Source organism: Ooceraea biroi, chromosome 5 (genome assembly GCF_003672135.1).
Source record: "Ooceraea biroi isolate clonal line C1 chromosome 5, Obir_v5.4, whole genome shotgun sequence".
Lineage (NCBI taxonomy): Eukaryota > Metazoa > Arthropoda > Insecta > Hymenoptera > Formicidae > Ooceraea > Ooceraea biroi.
Genome location: NC_039510.1, coordinates 2,393,818 through 2,407,490, shown reverse-complemented (window position 1 = coordinate 2,407,490; position 13,673 = coordinate 2,393,818). Strand labels below are relative to the sequence as shown.

The 13,673-nt window shown below is 43.8% G+C and overlaps 1 protein-coding gene across 2 annotated transcripts in view; it reads right to left on the bottom strand.

Moving 5' to 3' along the window:
• LOC105279235 (zwei Ig domain protein zig-8) overlaps positions 1-13,673 on the bottom strand; it is a 286,077-nt gene that overhangs the window by 80,117 nt on the left and 192,287 nt on the right. For both annotated transcript variants that reach the window (XM_026969560.1, XM_026969561.1), the window contains exon 4: positions 12,780-13,002. In XM_026969560.1, coding sequence (XP_026825361.1) covers positions 12,780-13,002 — 223 coding nt within the window. The remainder of the gene's footprint in view (positions 1-12,779; positions 13,003-13,673) is intronic.

Genomic DNA, 13,673 nt, shown 5'->3' with positions numbered 1-13,673 from the left:
GTCACGTTGTGCATGTACACGTATACTTTTAGCAACCATATATGCCCAGCGAAATAAAAGAGAGTGAAGTATAAAGTTTTCCGTACTCGCAGTTTTCATAATATTCCATCTGCTGTTTATGCCATATGACTGCTGTATAGTTGTATACGTCAAAGCATCTACGATGATTATTACGAGGATTATTTTTTAAGAAACCCAGCTCCTTATATAAAGCAGTGAAAATGGCAAGGGACGCTTCGCTTGAAAGTAACAAGTTTATTTTACGATTGTTGGCGCCGACATGTCCGACAATCAAATCCAACTTTCGACATTTTTCTTTTTTTTTTTGCTATTTCGTTGCAAAGATAATAAAATTGGAAATGTAGACATCATTTAAATGTGAACGATTTAAACGTAGGCAACTAAACTCGCCGTTACGCTTTGCCAGATCTTTTCTAACATTGCTCAAATTTGTCCGGATTTCCGGAAAAATTCGTTTTAAATTCGTTACAGGAGTTTTTTTCGGAAATGGTTTTCACGTCCGTCTATTTCCAAAATATTCATCGCGGGTACCATACACATTCAGACTTCAGAGGCCAGTTTCGACCGGCAATTTACTACCAACAAAATAGCCACGTCCTAGGTTCCTGCTCACCCGAGAAACCGCAATCCCCGTATCTCCCTCGCCGGAACATCCAATCAGAAAAGACCAGACCACGATAGACGCTCGTAATTAAATCCGGTTCGAGCGCGATCGTCGTGAAACTTCTGAAACGTTTGCTTGTCTCGGACAAACGTTTCTGGCGTTTCTTTCCGATCGTTTTCTAATTTACTACACCTTGAATTGCAAATCGAGTGGCGCGTGTCCGGCGGCGACCAATTGCTTTTTTTCAGTGAATTACGCCCTGTCGCAATTTCGAGCTTTGTGCTCGCGTTCAGGACGATTCCGTCGCGTCGTATTTTATACAGCTCGCCTAGTTATCGAATTCCCGCTAAGAAAAGGATTAACGAGTAAACTATTCTTCTGAGGATTTCCCCAGAGGACCGGACGAATCCATGCATCTTAAACGGTCCTACATTCGTTAATCCGTCCCGACGACGTATTGTTTAAGCAAAAAAAATCGGAAGCAATTTCTAAGTCGCGCACAAGCTTCACATCCGGGGGATATTCAACCCCGAGAACCGGGGGTCCAATAAAGATGGCGTGATACCCGGCAATTGCGGGCCGAATTCAAACGAGGCACCGGCCAACTGTACAACCGCGCGCCAGCCAATCATCTTGCTAAACAGGCCTTAACTTCTGCGGGTTATTATGCAGTCTCTCTCTCTCTCTCTCTCTGTCTCTCTCTCTACTAACTTTACTCTGGCACCTTTTTGCCACTGACCATAAACTAGAGAGGAATGTCGACTGCTGGTTGCTGGAAGCTAATATTTTTCGACTCATGATAAAGCCATCGCGAGAATTATGATGCCTTTCCCATGCACAGATGCAAAATTTCATGCAAAATTATGTAAACGATTTGCATACATTTTGTATGTACTATTTCTAAATGAACTATCGTGGTTTTTGTTTTTAGAAATAAATATATCAATAAAATAAATTTAACTTAAATTAAAAGATTCGCGTTTCCCGATTTTTCTAGTCGGCGGCGTTTGAAATGTATCTTTATATTGTATATACACATCCTTTCTCGCTCTCTTGAAACGTTTCATTTACGTATAATGTGACTTGTGCATTGCAACGTGTCACTTGCGAAAATTGCTTTGTCCAAAGGAGGATGATGTTCAGTCTTACATAATTTTCGCGCTCGAGTATTCCACTACGCTACGGAAGCATGCGTAATTGAATGCGTGATTGAAAGGAGATGACGCTATTACAAGCTGTCGACGCTAAAGCGATTCCTTCTCTGACAGTGCAGAATTGCTATTGTGACTACGTCAGGCGACGACATAGTCTGTTGCCTGCAGTCGCGACGTGCTTCTTATGCAGCGTATAAGCCGAGGCACCGAAAGTTTTGTGAAAATTGAACGAAATTACGCTGAATGTGTTAGGCTCGCGGGCGTTACTCCCATATTCTCGCTCCATGTTGCGAAGTGGCCCGAAGTAGCGGAATACGGAAGCTCGGGCGTGTGAATCTTTCGTAACGTCACGCGAGAGTGACTCGTGCTGATAAAATGTCACATCGCCTCTCGCGCGCACCGTTTGGGATTCAAGAATCAATTCACGTTTCGCGGAGCACCTCGCTTGAAAAAATGATGAATCGCTCGGAAAGTACTGAGGAATTGCCACTGAAGAAGCGTTCATTTAATCACGAAAATTAACGTACGCGTGTTCAGTTTGCAAATTTCAGAGAAGTTACAATTGATCGGATGCGCTATCAAAGGTGCCGACCATGCTCGATGGTTTTCCATTCAGAAACGGAAAATGGTCTTACACTTAAACGTGTTTAGTCGAGGGCAACGTAGCGTAGAATCGCTAGTAACAACATCGGTGTACAATTATGACGAGCAATTCGTGAGTTTATCGAGTTTCAAAGTGCACGGGCGAATTAACCGCATGGATTGGCCCGGCTGGCAGGCACCTCCGAACTTGGTCGCTTCGCGGAAACTCCGATAACTCTCGATCGGGTCATTGCCAATAACACACAATTGTATCTGCCGATTCATAACACAAGAAACGATACCGCACGAGCCAAGCGATTTTCGGCTCGCAGTCGCGTGCATTCATTCTCAAACTCGAAACGCGTACGAGACGTTCTTAAATTTCGATCAAGTTTATTAGAATCGCGAAACTTAGACAAAATTAGGTGATAACAAATTAGAGCAAGATATTGCTGGTTCCTCTTTCCAACGCTTTTAACGCTTTTAACTTCGGAGGTACTTGACCAAGATACACTTTCTGTAAAATTTTTCATCCTAAACTTTTCACTCTAAAATATTGCAAATCACTATTTATTTTCTGTACTTTAATATTTTTTAATATCATATCTGCTAGTATTAATATACACGTAATTCTGTACGCGTGGAAAGAGGCACAGTCTCTCAAAGAATTTTCAGTTTCTGCACTCGATATATACAACGGGTCGAAGACGGGTATTCCGATATGCACGTATTGATTTGCCTGTTGCGAATATAGACCAATAACCGATTTCCCATGTATCCGAGTAAATAGGAAGGTTATATGCGTATGGAGAAAGCCCGGGCACATTGCAAGATATTGTCCGCTCGTCTGTTTATTGGACTGACTGATACGTCGTCTGTCATCCCGTTGTTATGTCGTCCGTTTGATGCGTGTGTTGCAAACTGTTCAACATTGCATGTAAACGCAGCCGTGCGCCCTTCTGCCATGGATTTAATCAGGCAGGTTAAATTAACTGCCCCTATTTCGACCCATTAGATCGTGCTCCACTTTGCGATCAGACGTAATGATCAACTTCTTGAAACCTTTCGAAACCAAATTGCGATATACTTCCTCCGTAACTGCGCGCATCTTCGTTCATGCAAATAAAACTAAATCTACCTGTGTATTCTTTCATAAATTAATATCTGCCTTATTTTTCCGGGAAGAATTTTCTCTCTTAACAAACTCTTAAATTCTTGTTGCACCAAGCTAGTCCCAACGCTACAGCAAACCGAGAATTCAGGAGAATTACTTGACCATGCGTTTCTAAATTTAACAATTTCGAGCTCGTTATTCCGTGAACAAACGTGACAGTCTCTACGGCAATGTCTCTCCTGCTTCTCCCTCACGCTTCGCGTGACTGAAATAAAATTCCGCGCGATTGTTGTTTCCTCGCGGAGCAAAATGTAATCTTGGCGCGCGTTTTGTGTTTGCCGAGGCGCATCGGGAGCAGTCTGGAACATCAATGGCAGGCAGACAGGGAGAGAATTATCAGTTCCCTGTCGACGTTGGAGGTTCGTCCCGTTCTCGCAATCGCCCCGGTCGATCGGGAACGCGAACTTCATCTCGCGTGCATGGCACAAAGACGGCGCGCGCGGCCTGCCATTGTATCGCCGGCGATACCTATTTCGCTGCCACTTCGCTCGAGTCGGTGTGAAAGGCAGTGTCAACGACAGCCACCGAGAAGCGAGTCCCCCGATCGAGCGGAAATAACGGCTGAAGAATCGGCGGCCACCCCGAGCTGCCTTTCATCTCGCGCTCTTCTTTCATTCAGTCACCCCCTCTCGACTTATTCCCGGCGACAGGTCAGCGCGATGGCGGACCGCGACCGAATGATGATCTCTCCCCCAGATTTAAATCAGCGTAGATTAAATAACGACAATGATAGATGGCGTAGGATACTCCATCTCAACGGCCAAATTGGGTTACTGGCGTGCTATTGAGCCGAGAACACGCAATGAGATTGTCTGAATGTGTGAGTGACAGATTTCGCAAGAGTGAGTGAGCTCTGGTGTTATGTTGATTGAGGAAGGGAAAAATGCCACTGATCTGCGAAGAGCTCCAATAAATCATTAATTTCGATGATAATAATTACATGTATTCTTGTCGTTTGCTGTAGCATAAGGACCATTTCACTTACGCGAAAGCTATGTGACATACAATCGGACTAAAAAAACCGTATTGAGCCAGTGAAATCTAACAAATCTGGCGAAAGGCACGTTAACCCTGTTTATCACGTTGTGTACCCGTCCCGCTTGCAGTCGTGTACGTTCATTTATGCATATAACGCCAGCTGCTTGCCCGCTGTGTTAATGGAATGCCTTTGTCCCTCTGCGCCCGGCGTGGGATTTACTTCGCAAGGATTAAATCGCACGGACCGCGGAAGTCCGTCCGTGAAGAGCAAAGCCCGGAAGAGAAGGGCAACGACGTAGTTCCTGCGTCGGTCTCTCACAGGAAGAGAGAGAGAGAAAGAGAGAGAGAGAGAGAGAGCGCAGACACTCTGGACACAAAAAGCGACGAGAAAATTGGGAGGATTAAATTTCTACATACGTACACGCAGATAAAGTGCGAGAGAGGGTGACAGAGGGCGGGATGGGTGGAGAGCATGGGAGCAGCGCACGTTGCGCGTATGTATGTACAACGATCCCCACTGCGCACGAACGCTGAATTAAAAACAATGGAAACGCTCTCTGAGTTCTCGCGAGGTAGCGCGGTTCTTGTTACGGCGTTTGTTTTCCATAGTGGAAAATAAAAAATGCATTAATCGAACTCGTTCGCAGCTGTGTCAGCGATGACACAGGGCGTCGTCGATACGGGTGCGACCGATCGGGCGCCCATCGAACGTCGTTCACGTTCGATTTCACGCCGCGCGCGACTTTAGAAATTAGAAAGTTAATTACGTTTCACAAGGAACTAATGTGTACGTGTTAAATCCTCGTCGCGTGTACATCTAGTTTCGCGCGTATCGAACATCCAATCACATACCGGTACCGGGATTCCGCGAATTCCGGTTGCGGTTCTCCACTTCGGACGCGTATCATTCCCAAGTATGAAAAGGATGATTATTTATCGTTGGGCACGCATAGTTTACGGGATATCGATAGCTATGAAGGTGAATGCGGGCTCGATAGCGCTTTACGTAATTACACGGCGCCGAAAAGAATTTCGGTGGTAACTACAGCAGATGAAGGGAGCGTAGTACGATCCCTCGGCGATAGGAGGTTTCAGGGGATAAATCAACTGGAGGAAAGTTGGTTAATCTTCATCGAGAGCGGTAAAGACTTCACGGATTGTTTTCATACGAAACTTTCGAGGCGGTTCCGTAGACGTTTGCCAGACTTTAACCGGAGGTGGATCTATCGTTATTGCGAAATATTCCCACGTTCTTACGAGTACGCGGGGGTAACTTGATTACGGTGGATTCTTATAAAGAATTCCGATAATTTTGGAGCGCCGACGCTTAATCAATTATTCTTCCCGATAGACGCAATGATATAATTTCCATGTTTCCAACATTTTTTAATATAAATGTGTTGATGTAATTATGTATCTGAATCTCAAAGTTTAAATAAGATTCCACCCATTTTAAATAAAGTTTTGTTGATTTTTCTTGAGAGATGTTCCAGGATTTATTTAAATGATGGAAAAGACATGTGGAAATAATGATATAATGCAATACATAATGGATGGGTATTAGCTCGGATATCATCGGGTAATCGCTTTAATTTGTAATTATATAATAATTAAAAATTGCTAAATCCGTGAGACTTAATTATCGGAAACAATGTAATTTACATTAATTACATTATCAAAATAATTACATTATTTTATGTAACCATTCGGGTGTGTACCTAATCAACTTGACTAATAATGAGATATAATAAATAAAAAACAATAAAATACAAATAAAGGCAATTTAGCACCCGAGAGAAGAATGAATAAATTAGCTCGTCAATTTGCTTTACGGATTACGTAATCATCAGCATACCAGACTTCTGCTTTAAGATGCAATGCAGAATCGTTTATTTTATTATAAATTACATTACAAGCGAATGACACGAAATTAACTAAAATTGTTATCTTGTCTGTTATTTTCCATTTAAGATTTTCGACAAATAGATTGCAGTGATCCAGTGTATTTCTCCAGAACACACGATTGATTCGGCGCGCGTTGCGCTCTATATTTCTACCGTGTGCTCATGATGCAATTAGAAAGTGTTCTGGCACAAACGGCAGAGAGCGTGGACACAGGACTCAAAGGAGCCTTTAACGTTTCATAAGTATGCGGCTCCGGTTGAGCTCTCTTCTTCTCTTGTTTTCTCTCTTCCTTTCTTGCCACCCACCCTTCTCTCTCTCCCTCTCTCTCTTTTGTGTGTGCGTGTGAGTGTGTGTCGAGTAATCCTCCTTCCCTGTCTCCTCCCTTGAAGTGCGAGGCTCACGTTAGGTCACAATTAGCATACCGTCGTACAAAAGCAGCTTACACAACGAATACGGTGTCGCGAAGTTGTCGCTTCCGCAAACTCATTTCGCAGTTCCCATAACGGGCGTTTGGTCGGCAGGTTACGCGAAAATCTACGAACACCGTTTATTAAAGTTCGCCAGTCGCATCGCGAATAAAGCTCCGGAAAAAATCTGCAAAAGAGAAAAACATTTCGTACTAAAATGAGCCCGCCCGCTTTACCGTGCGACGTCAGTGCCAAAGTTGCTTGCGAAGTCAATAGAGACGTCGCGATATGAACGATATTGTTCTTGCCGACTCTCAAAGATCGCGTTTGTGCGGCACTCCAATCGAGAGTCTGGTTATATTCCTATTAGATGTATATCTGTGTAGCTTCAGCTTCGAGCACTAGTGAAGTATGCTTGAGGCATTTACAGAACTCGCATTTTTTATTAAATTCTTAAACATAAAAATGGTAATTTTCCATAGAAAGTTTTTGGCGCGCGTGCCTACGAAATATCCTGGTAATTAATGACACCCTCTTTCGCTCGTCTATAATTCTTTCTCTGCATATCTTTACAAATTTCCAAACTTTTATGAAATTCCCGGATTTTTGTTTTTCTTCTAAGTTTCTACATTTTCTAAATTTCTCCATTAATTCACAAAAATAAGCGCGAAACAACAAAGACTAAGCGGGACCGCAATTCTAGCATCCAGAAATGTAATCTCCGTTTTATGTTTAACGACTACGTACGATGCGGAGCATGCCGATGGAATTTGCGGTATCGCAAGTGATACGAGTCGATGTTAGCCGAGGAATTAACCGGCACGGAACAAGTCGAGTGAATGTCTGCCGCTAGCAGGTAGCGCGTTGCCTCGCGATGTTGCACTTTGTTTCCGTCACCTGAGCACAAGTATTTACAACTTGTTACTCGGGTCGATCGATCCGGACGGATCGAGCTGGACGGGTCCGGTGCAGACAAGAAGCGAGTCGTTTCCGGAAAATGGGACAGCTAAACGATACGCGCAGCGGCTCTTCTTCGTCGCCGTCGAACAAAGTTCTCTGAAGAGATGCAAGGAACAGATGCGGGGAAGAAAAGCGGATGAACGAGCGAGGACGATTCTAATTTGAATGCGCCTAATCAAAGTTAAGACAGAAATACCTTAGGAGGAAACTATTCAGCTCCGAGTTGCACTTAAGATAGAGCAAAGTGCACTTTACAAGTCAGAATCTGACACTTTTGCCAAATACCTCCTCGAGAGTTCGAATTATACTCGATAAAAGGCACTCATAACTAATGAAAAAAGATTGTTTTCAGATTGTGATCGTTAGCGATTGTGCTTCCGCGACAATTCCGCAATGATTCGTTCATAGGGTCGCGCATAGGTGATCCGCGTCTTGAGATTTTTTGGGATTTTCCGAGCACCACGGGGAAATCAAGTTTCAGTTGGGATCTTCCTGATGAGCATTTAAAACTGCGACATCGTTCGAAACGTTGTGATTTTCTCGTTAGTCTTGTGTGCTGCGCTCTGACAAACAAAATCCTACGTACTTCGTACGAATCTTTTTATCGTGAACATTGATCATTTTAGAAACATCGGGTTTATTATCGCGTCAATATGGCAGTTCTAACGTACGCGATTATCTCGAGGGCGATTATGAGTTATTAATTGCCGCGAAGAGTCGCACACTCTGTCGTAAAGCGCTTTAGTCGACGCGAAAATGGTTCACGGTCGGTTCACGACGGTATCATTACGAGCTTTTACGCGCTCGTAAAGGCAAAATGCAGTGATGGGAGAACGAGAGAGACAGAGAAAGAGAAAGCGAGAGAAAGAAAGAGCGCATCGACATAAAAGGAAAGCATGGTTATTGCAAATTTGCGAACCGCATTACCGAGAAGAAAGCATTCACGCCGGGTGAGGTAAAACAGGCGAGTAAACTACGAAACGTCCATCGATGACCTATCTAAACAAAATCAAATTAATTTAACCCCATTATTCAATTTAACTATTATTCAATTATACCACCGACAGAATTAATCTTAGGAATACAAAAACATAGTTATCTCAATGATTAAGATTTAGTTTAAAATACTTATACAAGTGAAGAGATACGGGTCTGACGTAACTCAGGAATCATAGTCTATGTGATTGCTGGAATCGTCAATATTGCGAGGTTTAACGCGTCATAAATCGATGGCTGCCGATATTTGTTATGTGAATTGTTCGTCTCTGTGTTGTAATATATATATGTACAGTGGCTTGCATATTTGTACAAACGGTTTAGAACGATGTAAAATGCACTGAATCAAATAACTAGATATTGAGTAAACCGTCGGATGCATAATGGTGTTCACTGCGCTTTAATTCAACAGACAATTTCCGTAGAATTTAAAAAGTGCCCCTTTTCGTTCGCGAAATTAATTGTGCGGCTCGATTATCGGGTTCTGTTGATTGGAAACGGGTTGTCGATAGGTGCTCTTTAAATATCGGTATCGCGAAACTTCAGTTCGATAGGTTCAAACAAAAGGTAATTCGGAGGCAAGCGATGTATAACGACGAGCGCAATGATAAAGACATTTTACGATCACAGGCGCGAGCTTGGAAAACAATTTTTCAACGGAAGACGGGCGAAATAAAAAGAAGAACCAGAGAAGGCGAAAGAAGGCAGAAGAGAACAAAAGAGAGAGAGAGAGAGAGAGAGAGGAAGCGCGATACCTCTCGCCGCGCGGTACTTTAACAAGAAAAATACTTGCAGTCGTCGAGCAATTTTATTTACAATGGTTAAACGAAATCTTGAAGAATGTAAGCGGCGGACTCGTAAATCGCGCCGTGGAATCTATTGTGCTTTGACTTAGAAAAATAAACCCCGTTACATCACCGTCGTGTGTTTTAGTACGCGGATACTGGCACGGTGACTGTATATACTATCACGGACGGAAAGTAAGGCAACGCTGTTTTGCATTCTGAGCTCTCGGCTCTCGTACATTCAGTGCACCTTCAATGACATACTTTTCAGATACAAAGCGTTGAAAACCACCAATTAGTCAGGCCGCGGCGACACCTTTTGAGCGAAGCCTTAATAGCGAATATCAGCTGAAAGTAGCGCTTGGAAAACAAGTGAACAAATACAATCACCGGCGAAAAACATCGCACGCGAGAAGCCCCGGGTGAGATGTTAAGTGAATGTAAATACCGGCACAGCTTTAAGCCCGGTGGATGTCCCGGGAAACGGAAATATTTGCGGAAGGTTTGGCGGCGAGAAAGTTCGGTATTCATTTAAATGGCGATACCCGCAAGTTCCCTCGACTGTAATCAGCTTACTGATGTTCCCGCGAAGCTAGTCCGCTGATATTAATTCGAGATATCTATTGTGAAGTTACGCTGTTAATAACGGCCTGGACGAGCTTAGGCTGATACTAAATCGTTAGCGGGGGCTAATAATTAAGGAACGATAATCCATACACAACTTCTGGCAGGAGCTTGCCGCGTTAACTTTATGAGAGAGCGCGGTATCAGCCTGATAACGTGTTAATAGCAATAAGATATAAAAAACTTTGCTCTTTAAACGGAAGATATATTAGTCGTTATAGTTGCTGCGGATAATATCGGTCGACGACGTACGCGGCGCTAATTGATTTGTAGATATAAGGATAAAGTGTAACGAAGACCTTCTCCCTTGGAATACTATTTTATCATAACTTGAGCTCCCGAAACACGAAGTTCCTATTTCCTCAGCGCGCTCCCAAAATTTATGACACTTTCTCGTTGTATCCTGTCGACCGGGAACAAAAACCCTACGAGATTTCGTAAACGTGTAAGTACTTTAAATTGGCTACTGAAGGTATGAGCCTGTTGATCCGATTACACTGAGGCGAGTCGTGAAATTTATTCGTTATCGCTTCGCAAAACGGTTCGAGGACGTAGGACTGTACTTCCCACGTGATCGTCTTCGCGGTTTCTCCGTCCTAGTTCTGAAGAGGACGTAGACCGAAGATACACGGACATGAAGAAGAATCGCGGATGCTAACCGTAACGAGAAACGACGTGGACGAGGAGCACTGACAAGCGAGCGAGCGCAAGCTCGACTCGCGTCGCTATTTATCAATGACAATGATATTCGGTTAACGGTCTGCGGCGCAGATTTTATCGGTGCAAGTTCAGATTTGTTGCACCTGTTGTAACTACGAGCGAGCGCGAGCGAACCCCGAACTTGCCTATGTCTTTACCGTTGATGATGAGTAATTACGCTACGCGGAAGAAGGGTACAATGTTCTCTAGAGGAGGTGATTCTCCTCCTCCTCCTTCTCAAGAAGGTGTGTATGTACAGCCGTTGCTCTTTGAGGATCATTTGTTCAGCCGCTGCGTTAAGGGTCAGGGCTAGAAATGATAAACGAGCCCCCGTTTTACTCACCGAGCTTCTCGCCGCCGGATCTCATCCCGTGTGTTTCCTCTTCCCTCTTCCTTTCTCCTCCGGGATCATCGCCAACTGGAATGTAACGGACGCCGAAGGAGGAAAGAGGAGAGAAAAGAGAAATACGACCACTCCGGTCCCCTCGTTCACTTTCGCCTTAATGCAGGCGAAATTTAAAGAAACGGCTCTTTGGCGACGCGGCTTTAAAGGGGAGACTCGCGACTCATGACCGTGACGATGATGACGATGACAGTGTCGCAACGGAGGAAACAGGCGAGGAGATGCGCAGCCATGCGCTGTCCCCAAGACGATTTAAATCAATTCGTCGCACACCGCACCGTAGATAAATTCTCGGTCTGACGTTTAAGCGATCGGCAAAGTTTTTCATGGCGCGCCGTGGGCGCGATATGGCGCGCTGGAAAAGTTCGTAACTTAACCGATCCGGCAAACTTCCCTTCGCGTTAGTTCGTGTGATTAAATCGCGTCGCGAATGATGCATGCGGATCGTTCGCGTCCACGTCGAGATACGTGCGTCGGCATTATCGGGATGATTATTCATGTGAACTCGACGAGGATACATTCGTATCCGTTTCCTCACCGGAAACGCCGATAAACGCGAGACAAAAAGATTGGGGAGATCTTGTTGTTGAAATTTAAACTGGTCTGAATAATTTTGCAGCAGCGGAAGAGCCTACCCAGAGCGGGCAGAGCTTAACTCGACATCGGTATCAAGCAATCCCAGGTGTTCAATTGGCGTTCCGCCAGATTTTAAGCTCGGCTTAAATCTCGCGCACTCGCTACGTAACTAGGGCAGATTTAGATTAGAATTAACTAATTGTTGCGTACACTATCGTAATTAGGGGGAATTCCCGCGCGCTGGCCGCATGCTAATATTTGATGGGAACCGCGGGACACCGCATGGGCGGAAGTTAAATCTAATCCGCAGCGCGCAACTCGCGATGTCTTATAATCAATGCTAATATTCGGAAGGGAACGATAATTTGCCTCGCGTCTTTTCGGGCGTACTTAACTCGCTGTCCAATATCCAATTTTACTTCGTCTTGTTGCGTTGATACTGACAGCGAAACCCATGGCAACAGCTAGCCATGAACTCTTATCATCGCAACATTTTTGATCATTTAAGAAGAATATCGATCTTTTAATCGCCCGTATATAATATATCTAGTATTCAGTCATGTATAACTACATGCACGCTGTTAACCCGAATTGAAAGTATTTTCGATCAAAGTTTTAATGTTTTGGATATGAAACTATAGGTTTAATTTAGATCTTATTTTGCCTCAAATTCATTTAGATTCATTTAGAAATACCAAAAAGCAGAAAGACTGAAACAGAATTCGCTGATGAATTCGAAAATAGGATAAATCTGTCGATTAAATAATATCGGAAGAGGTTCAGCTAACTGTCAAAAATAAAGTAGAATCAAACAGCACATTATTGGAGTATTAAAATTGAAATCAATAAGAGCAAGATATCGACTCGGTCAGATATAGTTTTGTTCAATCTAATTACTTCGAATAACTTACCGATTACGTTTAAATGGACTAGATGACTCATGTGAGGCGTCGTGGAGACCTGGCACTCGTAAATACCGCTGTCTCGGTGTTGCGGGTACTTGATTTGAAGCGTCCAGTCGTCCGAATGGGCGTTGTGGATCGCTCGAAATCGCTGGTCGTTCGTATACGTGTAACGGCCAATCGTGAGCAAATGGACGTCCCTGTGCCGGACCCATGATACTTGTAGCGTCATCTGCAAAGGGAAAGCAGATCGATTTAAGACGTGAACAACGACGACGAAGAAGAAGCAAGAACAAAAAGCCTGTGAGAGTCGCGAATAATTTCACGCTGTTTGAACTTGGTTCGGAATCTTCTGTGCCTGTGTTAAAGACTGGCCATTACGCCGGGACGTGTAATTAGTGGCTCGTTTGTGTCTGGCGTGCCGCTAATTAGCGAAATATCGGCCAGGACTTTTAATCACGTTTCCAAGACCAAGAGTTCTCCGAGGTACCGCTGGCACAGACTATCATGTAAGCAAGTTTTCTCCTTTGATAAATGCACACTCGAGATACGCGAACAAATGAGCCATCTCTCTTAGTCCGTGTGTATAACCAGAGCAGTTCCCGTGAAATGGAAACTGTACAAGTAAAGCATAATAACTTGCTTTCTCCCTTATTCTCTCTAGCGCAAGATAAACTAATAAAATGTCATATAAGAAACGTAATACGTAATATAAGAAACGTAACTACGTATGACGTTCTATGTACGAAGTTCTAACGCATCTTGAGAGAACCTACGACGATCGCTGAGATCATTTAGAACAAAAAAGCTGTGGATCGCTTCATGCAACATCTTTTAGCGTGGTATCTATCCGCTACGTTGTTTCGTGCACTGCTAAATTTTAATGCTTCCTTCAATTCCGGT